This window comes from Humulus lupulus, chromosome 1 (genome assembly GCF_963169125.1).
Source record: "Humulus lupulus chromosome 1, drHumLupu1.1, whole genome shotgun sequence".
Lineage (NCBI taxonomy): Eukaryota > Viridiplantae > Streptophyta > Magnoliopsida > Rosales > Cannabaceae > Humulus > Humulus lupulus.
In genome coordinates, this window is record NC_084793.1 from 275,205,515 (window position 1) to 275,226,454 (window position 20,940).

The window sequence follows — 20,940 nt, forward strand, 5'->3', positions numbered from 1 at the left end:
TAGTTCAATCTCTTGATAATACTCTGCTACAGAAATGAATCAATGGTTAGAGAGATTGAAGTAAGGAGTTGTTCCAGTTCCGCTGCGTATTCGTAAGTTTCTACATCTTTGTGTTTATGTTAATTTACGAATTTGATGTTCATTTGTATGTCATGTTATTTTATGTTTCTATTATGTTTTTGGAAAAATAATAGGAAACATGCATCTAGATTTAAATTATAAGTTGCTACCATATTTGCAGCCAAAAATTTGATCAAGATATCCATTTTTATTACAAATTAATATATAATATATATTGTTTTTCAACTTATGCGTCTAATTTTTTTTATTCTAAAAAATATATATAAATAATATGTATTTTAAATATTTAAATAAAAAAAATTAAACCAATAATATATTAAAACTTGTTAAAGTAAGATTTTAATTTCTAAAAAATTATACATTATTTAAAAAAAATTATGAAAAAAGTAGAATAAAATTATTGAAATTAACAAACTAAGGAATTAAAGAATATCAAAAAAAAATATTGAGAGAAAATGTCAAAAAATATTTTAAAATTAATTTTATTTAATTAACAGGGTGCCTATATATATTATTGGGGTGCAAATAAAATTACTCAATAAAAAACAATGAAATGACTAAAACAACCAAATAAATTAAATAAACTTAATTAAGAGCAAAACTATGACATAAACTAATTTTTATACTAAAATATGAGAAATTAAATCCATAAATTTGAAAATTCTTATAAAAAATCATAAACTAAGTTTTTTTTAAAACCACATTTTTGTAAACTAGTTAAAAATAGCTATAAAATATGTAATTTATTTTTAAAAAAAATAATTTGATGTATTTATTCATCACACAATATTAATAATACATAGTATAACATAATAATAATATTTACAAATAAATGAAAGGGGTTCTATAACTACCGCTTGAAGCTTTGCAAATTCAAAATAATTATTCATATTTTTATATGTTCTTAAAGACTCTTTAATTGGGCTTTCTATATTTTTTTTTTTTGGATAAATAAGATTTTTTTTCTATGAACTATGACATTGTAGAGTTTTGCTCTTTTAAATTTTTGCCTAGCAAAAATCCCCTAAACTATAACAAACATTACAAATGTGCCAATTCTATTCATTTTTTTAAAATAGTTTGTTGATGTGGCACCAATGTGATGCAATTTGAGAGTCAAGGTAGAAAATACATGCATTGATAGTTGTTAAATGACAAAATTTAAGAATATGTATCTGCATTCTTCGAGCTAATTTTATACGTTTAACATCAACAAACTCGATTTCAGCTAACTTCAGTTAGTTAAATAGACTATCATACTGTAACTATGCCTGTGACCGCATCAACAAACTATTTAAAAAAATGAACGAAATGTAACAAAAAATGCATGTTTGCAATGGTTACTAAAGTTCAAAAAGAATTTTCGCACACAAAATAATTTAAGGAACAAAACTCAACCATGACTATAGTTCACGGAATTTTACCCTCTTTTTTTACATTGGAATTTAGACTAGAATCCTGTTTCTTTTTTAATATTAGGTTGGGTTCTCAGTTTTAAATAATTATAGATAAGATTTTTTTTTGTAAACTAATAAAAAAAATAGTACATTCAACTCAAATTTGGTTAGCTATAAGAATTTATATTTGTTTCTCTATAAGTCCCCAATCTTATTATTTTGTGTCTCTATATTTTGTGTATATCAGTGTAATTTTTTTTAGCATATAAGTCGACCTTCCGGAGAGTACCGGCCCGGACTTCAAACACGCTAATCAGAAGCATAATGGACCTCCGATCTCGTGGAATGAGAGAGAAAAAAGGCGGGCATAACAAAAACACCCCCAAAATAAAAATAAAAAATTAATAATAAATAAGCAAAAGGAAAAAAAAATTAGGGTTGGGGGTGCGCACTACACTACCCGCGTACGCTAGTACTGATCACCTTTATTTCTGGGACCTTCGGTTTCCGTCCTCTATATCCCCCGTTATCTCCTTTTCTTGACGCCCAATTCGTTCTCCTTCGTTTCGCACAGATCTGAGATTGCTTCGTTTTCTCCAGTTAGTATTGATTCGTCTCGCCACGATCGGTCGCCTAAATCGCAGAATTTCGCCGAATTTCGTCGATTTCGGCCTTATTTTCAGGTATTTGATTCAATTTCATGCGAAATTCGTTTATTTCGATCGAATCTGATTGGTTTTGATGTTGATTTTGTATATGAATTCGTTTTTCGTTCTATTTGATCGATGTAATGCGATTGTGAAGTCGAGGGATTTTGATTTGGATAAAGGGGAGGAAATTAGGGTTTCGGATTTTACAATTTTGGTCATAATCGATTCGGATTGATGATCGGTGGGCGTTTTTGTTTCAGGTTTTTGCGTTGAAGTGGTTTTTAATCCGAAAAAGCAATGCGGGGATACGATCGAGATGTTAGTATTCTTCAAATCTGTACCTTTGTTGCGTATTGTTCTTATTCTATATTTTCTGATTATATTTTGCCATTTCTTTAATGTTTTTGTGCAGGAACTGCATCCACAAATGGAAGATGAGTACGAAGATTACGATGATTCTGGATACGGACATGAGGAAGAAGTTGACGAGGAGGAGGAAGAAGAGGAATATGAAGAAGAAGATCCGAAACTTACCAAAGAGCAGTTGGAGTATCTTGCGTACAGACAACGTGTAAAAGAACGAATCAGAAAGCAGAGGAAGAAAGAAGGCGGTTCTGGTTCCAACAATTCTAATGGCGACAGGAAAAAGCTTCCGTATGATAAGTGAGTGACTTAATTCCTCGTTGAAGCTAACTTCTTTTCCAGTACGATACCCGATGTGTGATATTTAACATTTTGATTTACCGGTACCTTGTTTAAGAATTTGTAAATTTTGTATCTCACGTATTGGGGTTTGGAGTCATTTTGAACACATTTGTCTAATAGTTAGCTGGTTCTTTCTTGGATTTTCTTGTGATTGTTAAATCGTGACCATGGACGATTACTGCAGAGTTGAATTTGATGAGATGCTTTTGAGTATGCATCATGGGAGCATTGAGATTGTTGCAATTGTACTCCTTTCTCTACGAAGAATTATTTTATTTTAGGCCTATCAAGTTTGATAATTGTCGCATTGTAAGGCTTTCGGATTTAATGGCATTGCAATACGCTGGTGTGTTAATATTTTCTTTGCTGAAGTAGATTATGACGGATTGATGTTTGTGCTGAGTAATTTTGTTTTGTTTTTGCAGTTATGGATCCTTTTTCGGCCCATCCCAACCAGTTATTGCTTCAAGAGTAATTCAAGAGAGCAAGTCACTATTGGAAAATCAACATTTGACGCCTCAACTTTCCAATGCCCTTCATCCTGTATGTATCACAGTTACTATTTGATTTTCATTTAATTGGATGCTGCATGATATTTTTTGTGTTAGTGAAAGTTCTTATATTAGTTATACGACGGTTTGAACCTTTTAATGGTCCTTTGTACAGTAATTTTATACTTTCCTTGTTTATGGCTGCTATGATTATGCCCCTTTGTGTGTTGAGGCTGACATTTTTATTTTTTAATTTGACCATAAGTTTTGCTTGTGGAAATTGAAGTTCTTATCATTTTTCTGTCTTTTGAAATAGATCGTTTATGTATCTATTTAATCTTTAGATTCTCAAGTATCTCCCTCCTGTTTAGAAGTGCTTCAGTTTCAGTTGCAATTGCCCATTGCGTTATTTGGTTTGATTCATTGTATCTTGTGGTTATATTTTTTGTTCAAGTTTAAAGATATGTTAGTGTTTGTCTTCTAAATCGTTTCATTGATTGCTGTTATTGCGTAACCTTTGTCGCATCTCCTCCCTTTTGAGTCTACTGATATATATATATATATTTAATACATAATATTGTTGAACTGAAGCAAAAAACTTAGGATCTTAGTTTTCATACTCTCCCTCTCTCTCTCTCACGCACACACACACACATTTATTTGATATATTCTCTGTAGACATTCCACCCCTGATTATACTTACTATAGCTTACATAGGACTGCCAGAATGATACTGCAGTGCTGGATACTGTTGTAGTTCCTTGCACAGATTTTAAACATGTACATGTGAAATTTCTTTCATAAGCGTGGACTTTGAATATTTTTTTTTTCTTTTTCTTTTTTTTCCCTCTTAGTGTTTTAGATTCTATCTGACTGCTGATTTTTCTTAGCAGACCAAAAAGAGCTCAAGTTCGTCCTCTGCAAGCTCAAAACCTGGAGTACAGGGTCAGAAACCGAAAGTTGTAAATGAGGTATTTTAGCATGCAGTACTTCACTGGTCCTTCAACATACTCTTTATTTTGCTTCATTTGATGAATATTTTGGCACTTGCAGGTTAAAACTAAAGTCCAGAAACTAAAAGATACAAGAGACTATTCTTTTTTATTGTCTGATGATGCAGAGCTTCCAGCTCCCGCAAAGGTGCCCCCACAGAGAAATGTGTCCGCTCCAAATTCTGGTGTGTTACTAGATCTTAACTTGCTCTTGGCTATGGGGCTTGAAAACTTCTATTTTTCATTGAGGAAACTTATACAGGTTTTTTGCTGATGTTGAAGATGCGCGACCTGCTCAACTGCCAATGAAAAGTAAACAAGCATTGGGAAATAATGGAAGACATTCTCAGGGTAGTCATCCAGAAAGGAAGTCAGTTCCTATGAATGGACATGTGCATTCTAAAGTAGGCTCGAATAAATTACCTTCAGCAAGTAAGCCCAGTTCGGCACCAATGGATTCTAGAAGACAGCATAGTAGCAGCAACGGGACTGGGCCTGGTCGGCCTCTAGTGACTAAAAGTTTGCCCTCAAGGAGTCCTGCTCCTGTGGGTAAGAAGGTTGCCACACCAGCTGCAAAGAGCTCCATCCCAAGTACTAAGAGTTCCTTCCCAAGTACTAAGAGTTCCATTCCAAGTACTAAGAGTAGTATGCAGAAGCCCCTTTCTTCAAAGTTGCAGCCCTCTATTTCTAGGCAGCAGCAGTTTGGACAGAGAAGGGAATTACAGGCACCTGCTAAGGCTAAATTGTTGCCTAAACAGCCAACTGGATTGTCAAGACCTCAGGTTTTTTTTTCTTCTATACTTCCCTTGGGGTCAAATTTTCACTTGGCTGCTGCATTCTTATTGAATTGTGGATAACGTTCTTTATTTTTCATGAATTTGGCAGATAAACAAGCCACAAAGACAAATGTCATCCCACCTTTCATCTCAAGACAACCGCCCCAAGAAAAAGCCTGCGAGACGGTACTCTGATGACGAGGGTGATGATGATGAACAGGCCATTAGTATGATCAGACAAATGTTCGGGTAAATTACTCTTTTTTTTTTACCTTTTAATTTCTGCTTTAGGTTAATTAACTGCTAGATCCTTTATTTGAAAATTTCATTTGCTAACTGGTTCATTCTTTTTGGGCTACATATATATATTTATAAATATACATTTTACTATTTTGCAATAGATGTTAACTTCTCCGGATCCTTCAATTCTTTTTTGTGTTTGAGTTTATAGACTTTTTTTAGTTGTCCTGGTACATAAAACCCTTTGAAGTTTGGATGGCACTCATCAGGAATTTTATTGTTTCTGATTGTAGTTTTTATGTTCATGTACAGTATTCCTAAAACAAAATCTGGATTTTTTAATTTCTTCCAGGTACAATCCCAATAAATTTGCTGATCGCGATGATGATCTTAGCGACATGGAGGCCAACTTTGAGGATATTATGAGAGAAGAGAAAAGAAGGTGAGTAGCATGGTTCACTTAAACCGGTATTAAAGATTTTATCCCGTTATAACCTTGAAAGAGTTTAAAAGAGTAAAATACTGCTTAAAATTAAACTATATAGTACTTGAAATGAAGAATAGCGAAATTGGGTTTTGATTTCTAATTAAATTTTCTACTAGGGACATGGTAAAGAGTACACATTTAATTGTTATTATAAGAAAAGAAGAGTGTTAAATTTAGGAGCTTATATGAAACAACTTGCCATATGGTGAGTATGTGTTTTGATGTTAATAGGGTTTTGTTTGTGATTTTGCAGTTCGATAATTGCGAGAAGAGAAGATGAAGAACAGCAACGTTTGATAGAGGAAGAAGAAAGAAGAGAGAAGGAGGCTAAGATGAGAAGATTAAAGAAGCGAAAGCTGGGGCATTAGAACTATTATTATCTGAGTCTTTAGGAAGTATACATTTTCTCATTGTTATTTAAGCTCGACCAAGTTGTACACAATCAAATTTCTTTTTTCTTTTTTTTTTTCCTTTGGAGGTGGAGGGGTCAAAATATTGAGTTAATTATTCTCTAGTTTAGGAAGCTGTTGCTGGTACCAATTGTACTTAGTGGGTAGTAATAACATGAGAGAGGTGATTTTTTTGAGTTGCATCTTGTTATTGCCACTCGTAGCCAAGTAAATAACAAGTTCCATCCATAGCTCATTCTTGGACGCTTGTCTATGACCTCTATTAACATGTCTATAACTAATATATTCAAAATTATATGTTTTTGTTTTTTAATAGATCAAAACATATCGACGAATTATTATGTTAACCCTATAAGAGACTTTACAGTATATTTTGATGTTTATAATTTTGTTCACCAAAATTTGGATGGAATGTTATATTCGTGCTTCTACTTTTTCTACATGTTTTTTTCGATAATTATTTAAATATTTATACTATTCTTTACCATGTATTCTCTAAAATACTTGGTAACTAATTAGATTAGTATTTTTTTGGTTATTCTATACGAAATCTATTATCTCCTCCCTCTTTATCACTTTTTGTCATCTCTTTCTCTCTCCATTCCTCATTCGTGCAAATATCATCATCCTTTGTTGAAATAAAAACTTCAAAGACCAACCAAAATAGCATGAAGAAATTTAGATATTTTACTCTATTTTATACGCTTTATAGTTATTATTCCTACAATTCCAGAACTTAATTGTTAAATGCTGTTTCTTTAAAGGGATTAGATTGTCAATGAAAAATTTAAATTGTGTTCATATTACTATAAAATTCTCATTGGAATAAAAAAGTATTTTTCCAAATTTACTACCTATGTGTTATTATTTTTTTTTTTTGAAACAAGTTGTATATGCAAGGCCGAGATTGGATAACTTCCACTAATTATTAACTAATGCTCTACATCCACGTCCGGTTTCATTTTCCATTAATTATTTCCAAGGAAAGGAAAAGGAAAAAAAGGAGAGTCTGGGATCCCGTGATTATTTTTTTTTTCTCGAAAATGTTGAAATGAATAATTTAAGTAGAAGAAAATTGAACTGAGTTTTGTGGGTTCGGTTTGAGAGGAGTGAGAGAATGAAGGCGTTGATGATAACCACCACCCCTGCGATTCAATGGCAGCAATGGTTTCCTTCTTCCTCAAAATTCAACAACCCACTGCAACCTCTACCTGTTTCCCCCAAATATCCTTCATTTTCTTCTTGCTTAAGGTGACCTCACTTTCTCTACTCACCTTCACCATTCCATTCTTCCTTTTTTTCTTTTCCTGTTTATTATAATTATGTTAACCTTTTTCTATGGCTTTCCTTGATATTTGGTCAAAATTCTATGCTTCCTGGACTGTATAATTCTTTCCTTTTTCGGCTACTTTTGCTTTCTAAGCTCTTTACAAATATACACCTTTAGTTATGTATATATATATAGACATACATACTGTTCGTATGCTTGTATCTACCAATCTATTTGTAAATGTGAAATTAGCATATTTGATTATGATTTCATCATTGAGTGAATATTCTTCTCTTATGGCTTTTCAATCATTTTATTTATATAGTTAGTTGTTTTCTGTATTTGTAAGTCTCTAATCAACAGTTTTTTATGTGTGTGCGCCTCTTAGGTTGGAAGGTCATGGAAATGCAGAAATTTCTGAGGTATACTAATACAGTAATTGCTACGAAATTCAAACTGACCACCTTTTTTTATTTATTATTATTTCATTGAACTTACAATGACATTTATATTTAGCTTTTGTTTTTCTGTTTTATCTGAATTTGGTTTTTGATTTTTTCCCTTTAATTGTTCAATTTGAAATGATGTAAAGTCATCGAATGGTGAGACAAAGAAGCACGCGGACGTTTGGCGACTATTCAAAGAAGCTCAGCAGAGTAAGTCTTTAATGCAACTGGGAGTTTGCTTTTTTTTTTTTTTTGTTGAAAAATATGTTTTCTTGAAACTGTGACTCTTAAACATAACATTTTGTTAAGATTTATGTATATGATACATTTGTTTTTATACGTAGATATTTTGTACTTGAACAAACAGCGCCTAAAGGCCATGAGGGAGCTGGACAGAACAAACAAAGAGAAGCAGTTGTTACTGGATAAGATTGAGCAGTTAGAGTTGGAAAGCCAGTCTGTTGTTGCAAAAGGTAATGATGTCATAGTGCGAACTGATTAATTTTGATCAGTTTTATAATTTGTGGTATATTTCAGTTTGAGGTCCTTATAATTTGCTTCTATCATTCTTTATGCATAGTGAGGCATCTATGGCATTCCCTGGTATAGATTTGTCCATGTGGTCGTTGACATTTGGTTCATCATGTCTAAATTGTACTTCTTTCGAATATTATAACAAAGAGCGATTGTAAATTAAAATTCCTTGATGAATTGTTTACAATACTGGAGTTATATGGGGTAAGGAACCACCGAGTTGTATAGTCCTTGTGACATCTAAAATATCCTTTCACATCAGTTCAGCCAAATGCAATTTCCTTTTTCTCAATTTGTTTGCATAGAATTCGAATTGAAGAATAGTCTTATAATTCATGATCCCAAACCAGATAAACTGTCATTTTGTTGGGAAATGCTACTTCGGATAGACTCAATGGTCCTCACTGGCATGATTAGCACAGATGAGGCGTCTGACTTGAGAAGGCTGATCATGGATCACAAAGAAAGTATAGTTGATGTTCTCACTGACACACTACAGAAGAAAGATGTTGAGTTTCTAGCAGCGCTTCGGCACTTTTCAGACCGAAGAAAAAAGTAAAATTATCTTCTAGACATTTGGGTATCTTTTTATCATTGTTCTTACTGAAGTTATTCATTTACACATTTATCCCTTGAAACTTGTGGATGCTATGCCTGTGGTAAAGTATTGCATTATAACAAACATCACTTAGTTATTGGTGTATAATTTATAATTCTGTGCTGAGGAGGATAGCTTCAAGATATGCATGCACATGAGTGACAGATTGGCTCTTCTTTAAATTTGTTTCCAATACCGTCTTCAGTTATTGACCTGAAATAAATATAAAAAATTCATGAGCATATATGCTATTTAGGCTTTTCTTTGTACTGCAATATAGAATATGCAATAGATGGGAGTGCCTTTTAAAATAGCCTTTAGTTACGGTCACTCTCAAAGCTTCCTGTATGTATCATTTTTTCTTGTGATGTTTTCAAGGTTTTGAGTTATTTTGCTCCTTTAAAGTTGTTAGCGTCTTTGCTTCCTCCGTTGTTGTTTTCTTATTATATTTTGGCTTTCCACTCTATCTATTCGTTTGCCTCCTTTACTTTTTTCCCCCTGTTCTAACAGTAAATTTCTTTATCATTCTTAATCCAGGAATGGATTTTACATTGTCCACATATGTACTGAAATGGCACCATTGGTCTCAGTTGGATCTTTGGCATTTTACATAACAGGCTTATCTCGTGCATTACAGAGAAAGGGTCATTTGGTGGAGGTCATATTACCAAAGTAATCTCCGGACCTTTTCATTATTCATTCTTTAATAGCGGCTTAACATAATTCAGCTTCATTGTGATGAGATATAATCTCTCTTCATTTGAAAGTATTTTGGAAAACATAATTCATTGTAATTTGTACTTGAGTAGATTGTGGTAACATAATACGTAAATGTTATATGATGAGGTTGCTTTCTGGTTGCCTTTGAAAATATCCTTTTAGGGAGTATAGAAATTCCGGTCTATTGAAGTCCAGCGCATGCAATCACTTATGCATGTCTTGCCTACATTGATTATTATTGCCTTCCTTAAGGATCAGGCAGGCAGAGGAATTCAAGTGTGATATTATATTTGGCAAGAGAGCATTAAATTGATCACATGCACTTGAATGTGCAGTGGTCCACTTGATTTCAAGTTAGGTTATTATTTACTTATTTATTTTTTGTGAAAAGACACTTTGAATTCTTAGGTCCATGGTATTTTGAATTAATAGTGAACTGCAAGGAAGATTTTTTAATTTATTTATTTTTTGAATCATAAATTTGCTAGTAGTTGTATACTTACTCATTGGTTTCCTTCTGGAATTCACCATGTAAATAGGTATGAGATCCTCAATCTAGATGAAGTTCAAGGGCTGCATGAAATTAATGTAGAATCCTATTCATATTTTAACGGTCAATTACATGGAAACAGAATTTGGACTGGGTAAGTTCAGCTCCTTGGAGATTCTTATTTGTTTGGTTACTTCAAACTATATTTCAAACTCAAGATAAGGACTGTTCATCTTCCTTTTACAGTGTTGTCTGTGGCATTGGAGTTACTTTAATTGAACCGCAGTACTATTCATCCTTTTTCAGTCGTGAGAGGGTTTATGGGTACCCAGATGACTTTGAACGGTTAGTAGAAAAATGTTACTCTCTTAACACATTTTCTGCTAGTTTACTACATCATATTCGTAGTTTTCCTACTTGGCCTTTCTCATTGGCACCACTTTCCTTTCCCCCTTCTCACTGAAACTATAGACATTTCTTACTGTGAAAATGTTGGGGCCTTCAATAAATTTTTTATGCATCTCCTAGTTGTATCAACAATACATTAAATTGTGAGAAGTTAAATTTTTGTTTCTTTCAGGTTTTCTTACTTTTCTCGAGCTTCTTTGGATTATATAGTAAAATCAGGAAAGCATCCTGATGTGTTGCACATCCACAATTGGGAGACTGCTATCATTGGGCCACTTTTCTGGGATATTTTTTCTAATCAGGTGAAGTTATTCTTATATTATTCTTGTAGAAGTTTGAGTTTAGCGTGCATGTGACAGATTCTGCTCTTAGTTTTACTTGTTAAACAGTTAAATAGTGATGATCAATTAGCTCAAACTTTGATAGATCTTTTCTGTCGAGATGAAGACTTTTAGAAGTCTTTGTTCTTTGCATGTAACCTGCGGAAAGGTTTCCTTAGTGCGTGAAGGAATATGAGGAATCCAAATATTATCATTAGCGGTCAGTTAAAAGTAGGTAAATTGACATTTGGTCCATTGACTACTTAAGTTTTTACAATTTGATCTCCAACTTTTCTATTTTTGGCACTTTTGGTCCCTTGACTTTAGTTGTGATGCTTTGGTCTGTGAAGTAAGTTATTTATAGTCATCATTAATTTGGTCACTTTGGTAATAAGTGGCTAATTTGGAGGCTAAATCATCATAACTTTTTGGTCAAGGGACCAAATGAGCCAAAATAGTCATAATTATTAAATCAAGGACCATATATGCCAGAATTGAAAAGTTTGGGATCAAATTGTGAAACGTAAATAATCAAGGGATCAAATGTGCTAACTAGTACTTACCCTTATAAGTTTAAGAGTAAGGAAAAGCGAAAGCTTCCTGAAGTGAAGATTTGACTGTTTTCTTTGTGTGCTGTTATATTCTAACTGAGCTGATATATTCTGCCATTGAAATGGGCCAATTGACTTTGTTTTAGTGAAACTTGCTTTTATAACAGCAGTGAATAAATTTTATTCTCCTTCAAAAGAAAGCTTTTTCTTTTTTTTCCTGTGTTTATTAGCTAGTTATTTTACCTCATATATAGGGACTTGGAGGCACAAGAATATTATGGACATGCCATAACTTGAATATATCGGTAAGTTTTAGTAAATTTTCTTTTCTGACTTTACATATTTCTAACCATCTGTATCTATTTGACATTAGACCATGTGCCCCATGTTTTGACACTTTAGCATCTTGAACACCCGGATAAACTAGAATTATGTGGACTTGATCCTGCTAGGCTTCACCGCCCTGATCGTTTGCAAGATAATGACAAGATGCATCTTGTCAACATTTTGAAGGTACACATCTTTCTCATGCATGATCGTTCTTTTTTATGGGGTTAAATTTCTTTATTTAACTAAAAGCTTCATCAGAAGATGCTATTTAAGTTTTTAATTAACTCTAGTAATGTATTTATTTTCTTTTATGTACATGTACAAAACATCGGGCTTGGATCTATTTGATTTGATTTGTGACATCATAATTTATAAATAATCATTTAACTACAACTTAAGTCAAGAACTGGCTGTCTGAGTACGTCAGGAGCAACTCCCAATACCTTTCAAAATTGACAAGTATTATTGTTTATTGAGACTTATGTTAAGTTGCAGTTATATACATCGATCTTAAGATTCACAAAGTACAATTAGATCCTTTTCACCTAAAGGCTAGTTAGAAACTTTAAGTGTAATTGTGATGTGACATGGTATACAGGATTGTAATGGAATGTCGTATTGAAAACCTAAAATTAATAAGTTGGTGTTTATCTTGATTTGCAGTCCAATGAGCTCGTTTCCGTCAGATATCTTTGAATTTAGATTCTATATATCTCAGAGAAGGGAAAAGAAATCACTAATATTAAGATGCTATTATGCCCGAGGGGAAAAAAAACTCATTTCCATTTAGGGTGTGTTTGAAAACAACTGTGTAATTATTAGGCCATGTAATTACTAGGGTAGTAATTACATATCTGAGTAATTACACTATATTTTAAAATACAAGGTCTGATTGGATGTCAAGTGGTAATTACTTATGAATTCCTACTGTTATGTTTGTCAATATAGTTAGTAATTACACATAAAAATGATATTATTTAATTAATACTATTTAAAATTGATATTAATTAGTAATTACACTCAATTCTCACGGGGCTATGAGAATTGGATAGTGTAATTAGGACCCTTCAATTACATAGTCACAGTGTAATTATATGGTCAGACAAACACGTCAAATCAAGTAATTATTCCGAATTACACCAAATTCCAATTACAGGGTAGCTTTTCAAACGCACCCTTAATGTCTTTTAATTTATATTACAGCACACACTTGAAAAGCTCATATTTGTTAGAGGCTGTGGCGTCTTTATCTGTCCATCGTTCATTGTTTTTCATTTGTATAAATTTGCAGGGTGGAGTTGTTTACTCGAATAAAGTTATAATTATGTCATCCATACAGTCAAAAAGCAAGCTCATTAGTAATGAAAATCATGGTTTGGAATCCACCTTGAACATTTACAAGTAAGTAACACCTAAATGCCGGTAATGGAATTTGGAAATAAATTCTTCAGTCGCATTCACTTTCTTTATTCATTTGTTGCAGGGACAAGCTGGCTCTTTCTCCTTTCGGATTTGATAGCTCTACCTGGGATCCTTCCCAAGATACTTTTCTTCCAGAGAACTACAGTGTGGATGACATGGAAGGGAAAACCTCTTGCAAAGTTGCACTGCAAAAATACATGGGGTTATCTGAGAATGAATCAAAAATTGTTGTAAGTTTTAAACCTGGGTTAATTATGAAATTTAGTGCCTGATTTCTTAGGTGTTTTAGTTCTACAATATGGTATGAGTAGTTTCCATGATCCAGAACTCAGTGATGAAATAGAAAATATCCTTAGCTGTTTCAAGTGATCATTTAAAGGTAAATATCATTTCTTAGAAAAAAAATTGCAATGTTTAAAATGCAGTGGGAAGACAGTGATGTGCTTCACTTTCCAATGTCTCAGTAATTTTGTAACACCATCTTGTCTTCTCCCCCCAACCTTTTTATTACCCTACTAACTGGTGAAGTTTTTCATGATAAATTTATGCTTTCTCTTCAGTGATTACTGATTAATTTGTGACTTCATTTTTTTAATTTTAACAAATTCATGGTAAATGGTTCTATATCTTACTTGCCTGTTATTGAATGGTCACTGGAAGTTATGAAGTTATGTTGTATCAGGTGGGATGCATCCTGTCTGAAGGTTTAGATGTTGATATGGAGAACCTGAAAGTTATTGTAAGGAATGCAATTGGGAGAAGAGTCCAGGTTACTTACTTGTATCAGATTTGCACTCCCCTTTATTTCCCCTGGTCATTTCTATTCCTCTATTTAATGGTCAAAACTAGTTGAGCCCAACTTATCAGAAGGGGAGGGGGGAAAATCACATACTTGCTGCAGAAGTCCTACATTGATTCAAAAAAGAAAAAATGTTGGTTAATGGTGTTTTTATAGAAAGGAATCAAATAATGAGCCACATTTATCGATAAGATTCTCATAACATAATAATGTCCCAGAAATGTTTCTCATTCACGTTATTTTCCTATGTAATTTGTCTGTGGCTTCCTACAGTTTATTGTCATGGGGAATAGTACTATGCCAAATACAAATACCAGCAGGGGGCTTGAATCTCTTGAAGACGAGCTTAAGGTACAAAATGCTACGTCTTTTTTTCTGTGTGTAAGAAATTGAGAAAGATAAAAGAAAAATGGCAAGAGCACCGTGTTTTTAATTTACTTAATTTTGGTGGCTTGGATAATGTATAAAACTTGTATTCGGAGTTCGATTGAATTGGAGCTTTATCAATGAACACTAGCAATATCGAGCTGATTGAAAATAACAGATACCATTGAAAGGTTCCTTTATTGATTGCAAATAGACTAATATCTCAGTTAACAATTCTTTCCACTAAAATTGCTAATGTCTCTTATATTACTAGAATTCATATTTGGTGGTCTTCTTTCCTTTTTGGTACTAAAGTATTTGAATTCTTTAAATCTGCAGGATAAAGATATACGCATTGTTCTCAGTTATGAAGAAGCATTGTCACATGTAATCTTTGCTGGTTCTGATATTATTCTGTGCCAATCTTTTCATGACCCTATTTTCCAAGCTCCGGTTTGTCTCCCTCTCTTTCTCTGTTATTGTTGTCATTTTGTTTTTTGTTTTTCATTTTCTCTGAAGTCGATGATATTTTAAAACAAAATCAACTCATCTGCCGCCCAATTCATTTACTAGTTATAATTCTACAATTACTTCAGAGCATTGTCATTTTTAATAGGTTTTTATACAGCGCTGAGTGCATTCATAATTGCAGACTCTTAGAACTCGTCTTGCACTTATCTGAGGTTTAAGACTCAAATTCATTACAGTGACTGAATTTTTCAAATCCTTGGATTATTGTGCTTGATAACTAATAACTTTCTCCTCAACCCATATTTTGGCTTTTTTTGTCTTGATTGTGATGGTAGCTTGTATTCCAACTTCCCCACTGTGGAAAGTTTCATACCCATTTGTGACCTCCATACACGTTTAAATCATCTCCAAAGCCTCTCTTTCCTAAGTTTTTTTTTTTGCCTTCAATACGTTTGGTTGGAATGAAAACATAGAAATAGGAATGGTAATGGTAATGGTAATGTGAATAAGAATAAAAATGGAATAATATTTAATATGAATAAAAGAAACTGATAAAACAATTATTAATTTATTTTTCATCCTGCATTAAAATGACATTTCCACCCATTAGTGGAAAAGTCATTCCATTCAAATGACATTTCAATAATTTTAAATACAACCAAACAAAAGAATAGAATAAAAATTGATTCCTTTCCATTTTATTTCATTACCCCCAACCAAACATAATCTTAATTGTTATTTATTTTCATTTAATAATTTAGCTTAAGGCTTTGAAGTACGGAGCAGCTCCAATCTCGCTAGCCTCCGAGAATTACAAATTCAGGTAACTTCATCTCTTGCATAATAATGAACTACATTTCTCTCTTTTTTTTCTTAGCTCTTAAAAAATGAAAATGATTCTTAACCATCTTCTTCTATTTGAGAAGATTTTTTGTAGATCATGATTTTGAGTCAACTAAATTCTCACGGTTCATCAGCTCTACATTTGGAAATATGTCACTCGACGAAGCATTGAACGAAATTGTACGTTTTTTCCTTACCAATAGTCATTAGAATTAGATCTTCTAAGTTATGATGTGTTGTATATAATTAAATATATTAAATAAGAATAAGTGTATTTGAGGCTTGATGTTATGGTTTATTCTTTGTAGAAAAACAACCAATCAAATTGGAAGCAAAACGTAATGGAAGGGATGGCTATGGACTTCTCATGGGATGCCGAGTGCTGTGACACCCATGTTTCTGCTTATACAGCCTTGAGGAATTTGTAAATCGCTTTGTAATTATAAAATTGTATATAATTATTTTTATTATTTAAGAGTAGTATTTATTGTATATTTTAATTCCCAATAATAATAACATTGATAATAAAATATGAAAATTTCAATTTGATGATTCGATCACTTTATTTATTTATTATTAGGTGAAACAAAGTCCACAAAACATACAATTAATTAGGTTTTGGAATATGAGTTAGGATAGCATGAGAAATGGCAAGGGTAGCTCCACATATTAATATTTCTTTACTCCTTTACTATAAACATATATCCCTAGTTTTTCACAAAAATAACTCCAAACCAACTTAAAAAGTCCCAATTACCCTTAACACAAATTAAGGCTCTCTCTCTTCTCTTCTCACCTTTTCTTTCTCCTCTTCTCTCTTATGTTTTGCAGCAGCCACCACTTACCGACGATTAAGTCCATTGTAGCAATAGAATTCAATTGACAAAGAGAACTCATGCTCTATAGTTTTGCTCTATATTTTAGCATCATTATTTTGAAAAATTCCCCAAAGTTGAATGAGAAGTGAGATTTGACGCCATTGATAAGTTTTAGCGTCATTCATTTGAAAAATTCCCTAAAGTTGGGGGAGGAACGAGTATTTGATGCAATTGATAATAAGCAAGTTGTTTTGTTATTTATAAGTCATGGTGTGTTATAAAATAGTTTGTGTTTTTCGCACTAATTTGGGGCATAGAAACCAACCAAAAATATTAATTTTATGTTGAGATTATGAATTTCTATTGAAATCTATGATTTAGGGTTTTGTTGTTAGGACATGGTTTAGTTTGACCTTGTTCTTACCGAATTCTGACTTTGTTCGGACATGGTTCAGACCTTGTTCAGACATGGTTCGGACATGGTTCGGACATACTTTGAACCTAGTATGAACTTAGTTTGAATTTGGTCCAAGGTCTGAACTGTGTCCGAACTAGGTCTGAAACAGGTCCAAACTATGTCCGAACATGAAAACCTTAAATCGCAGAGATCACATAAAAATTCGTCATCTTAAATAAAATATTTTTTTGGCAAATTTTTCAGCCCAAAAAAGTTCGAAAAACAACTATAAATTATTATATGACATACTCATAACCTATAAAGAACAATAACACTTAAAAATTATCAAAAACTCTTTCTTCCTTCAACTTTGACAACTTTTGAATGAAAGAACACAAATTCGAAATAGAAGAAGATTGTAGCTGCACTTTGTGAGTGAGGTGAGAAGAAAGAAAGAACACAAAAATTGATGGTGGTTTGTTGTTGCAAAATCGTTAGAGAGGAGAGGAGAAAGAGAGTGGAGAAGAGAAAGAGAGAGTCCTAATTTGTGCTAAGGGTATTTGAGACTTTTCAAATGGGTTTATGGTTATTTTTGTAAAAATCTTTGAAGAGATATATATCTTGTTGTTCATGTTTTCATCGAGTGACACGTGGCATACATTAGGAGTAATCTAGTGTACACGGAAGCTGATTGAGCTTCTGGGAACTTACCTAGAGTCCCCCGAAAGGAAGGCTTTTCCCATTATTGACCGTTCGCCGCCTCCGAAGAAGTATGTCCTTGTGGAAGGTTACTTCATAAGGACTACTTACGATATCTCTCCTGTTCACATCTCCTCCACACGTCCTCCAGGCCACCGAGATCCTTCCTCAGGGCCTGGAGCAGGATTGCCAGATGTCATGCACAACGACATTTGACCACAAGCAGCTTTTTCATGGCCACTGTAGCACAAGGTGTGTTGTCGACTCTGTACAAGCGACAAGCAGGATGTCTCACAATGCCGCCTGATATTGGAAAATGTGCAGCTACCCCCTGACACTGTCAGAGACGTGTTACCCCCCAAAAGTAGTGGGTTGTAACCTCGTAAATTGGCCCACTGAGATACGCCTGGGCCCATCAGCACCTGAACTAAGGGAATGTATCATTTATTATTGATTTAATACCCCATTAAGGGAGAATGTTTGTTATGAATCCACATTAAGGAGTTAATTGCCCTCAACCATCTATACATAGGGCTGGGGCACACATTGTAAATGATCCTAGTTTCTTGTATTCAAAGCTTTGCTAAAACGTTGCCTGAACTTCATAGAAGCTTGAACCCCTAAGCTTTCCAAATCCTAATACAATTGACTTGTGGACTAGGGTTAATTAATAACCTGTACCACATAAATCTATGTGTCTCCTTCTACATTTCTTTAAGATTTTATTTAATTGCTTGTTAGTGAAAAGCTAGTCAACATTTTTGCTTCTTTCATTGAGAGCTTGAAGAAAACTTTGAGTCACAACGATGGTGAATACCAGACGCATCGTTACTAAAGAAATCCCTGCTTCCACCGTCATTGAGGGAGAAGAACCAAGTCGACCACCTCCACCAGCTGATCCGAAGGTGGCCCATGACGACGGCTATGACGAGAACGATGGATACGATGGAGAGGATGGAGATGACTACTACGAAAGTGAATACTCCAAGTCATTCTATACGGAGAAGCCACCAGAAATGGTGGCCCTCAAGGGCCAAATCGCCTCCTAGCAACACAAGATAGAGGCTTAAGAGGGTAGTATCGCCGCCTTACAGGAGGTGGTTAATGCCATGAAGGCTACTTTGGCAGCTCAAGGGCTGCAAGTGGACCCTCATGGCGAAGTACCACCTAGGCAGCCAGCTGGCGTGCCACATGCGCACCTAGCTGGAGTGCCACCTGCTCAACCAGCAGGCGTGCCCCCCAAGCACCCTGCTGATGTGGCGCAAGATCTGCCAGCTGAGATTTTTTCCTCCTCGGCTCTTTTAGGCGATGCTTCGCCTCCCATAGGTGACACAACGTAGATGCCTTTGTAATAAAGCCCCGAGCATGACCCCAAAATGTCTCCAAATGCCTCCAAACTTTTTGGGAATGTTTGGATACCTCATTGTATCACTTTAGACCCATAAAAATCACTTTTGGATGCCTACTATACAATCTCATGTTTTCACTTCAACTTAAGTGAAATTCGTTAAGTGTTTTTCACCTCAACTTAAGTGAAAATCGTCAAGTATTTTTCACCTCAATGTGTAAATATCTTAACCATTATATTTAATCAATCTCAACATGATTTTCCTTAAAGATTGGTTGGTGAGGACTTTGATGGGATGTGCCTGGAAATAAGGCTTGAGCTTCCAAGAAGCCATCATCAGGCTAAAGGTCATCTTCTCCATGAGCGGATACCTGGACTCTGCCCTGAGGAGTCTCTTGCTTACATAATAGACGGGGTGTTGGACGCGACCTTCCTCGCGAACCAAGGTAGCACTAATGACGTTTTTAGAGATAGCTATGTAGAGGAGGAGGGGTTCTCCATCTACGGGCTTTGACATAATTGAAGGATTTGCCATATGTGCCTTCAACTGCTGGAATGCCTGTTCACACTCCTCGGAGGGTATTGAAGAACGTAATGCACTTGTCGGTAGCCTTATAAACGAAGTGGATGAGAGCTGTTATCTAACCAGTCAAGCTTTGCACGCCCTTGAGCTTTCTGGGTGACAACATCTTGATCAAGGCTCTTATCTTCTCGGGATTTGCTTCAATTCCTCGGGCACTGACAATAAATCCCAGGAACTTCCCGGAGGCTACCCCAAATGTGCATTTTTGGGGATTCAACTTCATCCCAAATCTACGGAGAACTGAGAATGCTTCTGCCAAGTCTTTCACGTGGTCGGGAGCCAATATGAACTTCACCAGCATGTCGTCCACGTACACCTCCATGTTTCAATCAAGTTGATTCTTAAACATCTTATTCAAAAATCTCTGGTACGTGGCCCCAACAATTTTCAGACCAAAAGGCATCACTTTGTAGCAATAAACTCCTTTGTCTGTTCGGAAGCTGGTGTGCTCTTGATTTGCGACATGAATGCTATTATCTAATGTCCAAAGTCCAAATTACAAACATAAAAATGTCAAAATTCCCAAAATACAACCATAAAAAAACATAGAGTCAATAAAGTCCATAACTAGTTAACTAAAACCATAATAAAGTCCATAACTCTACAACCATAAACATAACGTCTATGAAAATCCAAAATACAAAGAAAGAGATTAGTAGTATGTATGACCACTCCATTCCTTTCAAAATTCAAATGTTCAAATTAAAAAAATTATTAAAGAAAAGAAATCAAAGATAATAAATAACAATACACTAAGTAAAATAAGGCATGAATAAATTCTTACTAGCAATTCTTTCAATTCATAGATTATTGTGCAGTTGATGAGGCTGAAGATTGAACATTGACAGAGGATGAGGCTGGCCCAGCACTAGTAGAATCATCAGTCATCTCTACAAATATTATTAATATAAAAGATAAATATTAGATTATAAAAAATTCACACTTAAAATAAATATTTATAAGTTATAAGTTGCAAGTTAGACCATGAAAATCCAAATAAAATGTAATAAATTACCTGACTCAAGATACTCTGATGTTTGAAGCGCTTCTTCTTCATCCATATAGTCTCGAACAATAATGGGTTGATGTGATCTGCTCCACCATTTTTTGAGATAAATTAATGTTTCGACTATCCTTGGGCTTAGTGAGCTTCTAAAAGGATATAAAATTTGACCTCCAATAGAAAATGTCACCTCAGAAGCAACAGTGGTAACCGATATAGCTAACACATCACAATCCATGAGTGATAAGATCTTTTACTTGCACCCACTACTAGCCCACCATCCCAAAACATTAAA

General features: G+C 34.2%; 2 protein-coding genes across 3 annotated transcripts; both read left to right on the forward strand.

Moving 5' to 3' along the window:
- Nucleotides 1-1,745: 1,745 nt before the first annotated feature.
- LOC133806908 (uncharacterized) lies at nt 1,746-6,476 on the forward strand. 2 transcript variants are annotated; one of them, XM_062245006.1, is made up of 10 exons: nt 1,746-2,161; nt 2,389-2,446; nt 2,541-2,791; nt 3,259-3,376; nt 4,215-4,295; nt 4,378-4,501; nt 4,599-5,098; nt 5,202-5,341; nt 5,685-5,774; nt 6,073-6,476. In XM_062245006.1, exons 2-10 carry the CDS (start codon nt 2,426-2,428, stop codon nt 6,185-6,187), a joined length of 1,440 nt encoding a protein of 479 aa, XP_062100990.1. In that variant the 5' UTR covers nt 1,746-2,161; nt 2,389-2,425; the 3' UTR covers nt 6,188-6,476. The 2 variants fall into 2 exon arrangements, with proteins under 2 accessions (XP_062100990.1, XP_062100993.1); XM_062245009.1 differs by having other exon boundaries at nt 1,748-2,161; nt 4,218-4,295.
- Nucleotides 6,477-7,181: 705 nt separating this feature from the next.
- LOC133806918 (probable starch synthase 4, chloroplastic/amyloplastic) lies at nt 7,182-16,349 on the forward strand. Its single transcript, XM_062245014.1, has 19 exons — nt 7,182-7,480; nt 7,888-7,921; nt 8,092-8,155; nt 8,290-8,418; nt 8,830-9,034; nt 9,615-9,749; nt 10,337-10,441; nt 10,534-10,632; nt 10,868-10,997; nt 11,821-11,871; nt 11,969-12,079; nt 13,188-13,297; nt 13,380-13,548; nt 14,001-14,087; nt 14,391-14,468; nt 14,823-14,936; nt 15,716-15,777; nt 15,881-15,977; nt 16,106-16,349. The coding sequence occupies exons 1-19, from the start codon at nt 7,347-7,349 to the stop codon at nt 16,223-16,225; spliced, it is 2,034 nt and encodes a 677-aa protein (XP_062100998.1). The 5' UTR covers nt 7,182-7,346; the 3' UTR covers nt 16,226-16,349.
- Nucleotides 16,350-20,940: the final 4,591 nt, after the last annotated feature.

Bases quoted from the DNA above. Each gene is read 5' to 3' on its own strand.
- LOC133806908 (XM_062245006.1), top strand. From the start codon at position 2,426: ATGCGGGGATACGATCGAGAT. The intron at 2,792-3,258 runs GTGAGTGACTTA...TTGTTTTTGCAG, and splicing joins AAAAAGCTTCCGTATGATAA to TTATGGATCCTTTTTCGGCC. The intron at 5,099-5,201 runs GTTTTTTTTTCT...TGAATTTGGCAG, and splicing joins CTGGATTGTCAAGACCTCAG to ATAAACAAGCCACAAAGACA.
- LOC133806918 (XM_062245014.1), top strand. From the start codon at position 7,347: ATGAAGGCGTTGATGATAACCACCACCCCTGCGATTCAATGGCAGCAA. The intron at 9,750-10,336 runs GTAATCTCCGGA...CCATGTAAATAG, and splicing joins GTGGAGGTCATATTACCAAA to GTATGAGATCCTCAATCTAG. The intron at 15,778-15,880 runs GTAACTTCATCT...CTATTTGAGAAG, and splicing joins TCCGAGAATTACAAATTCAG to ATTTTTTGTAGATCATGATT.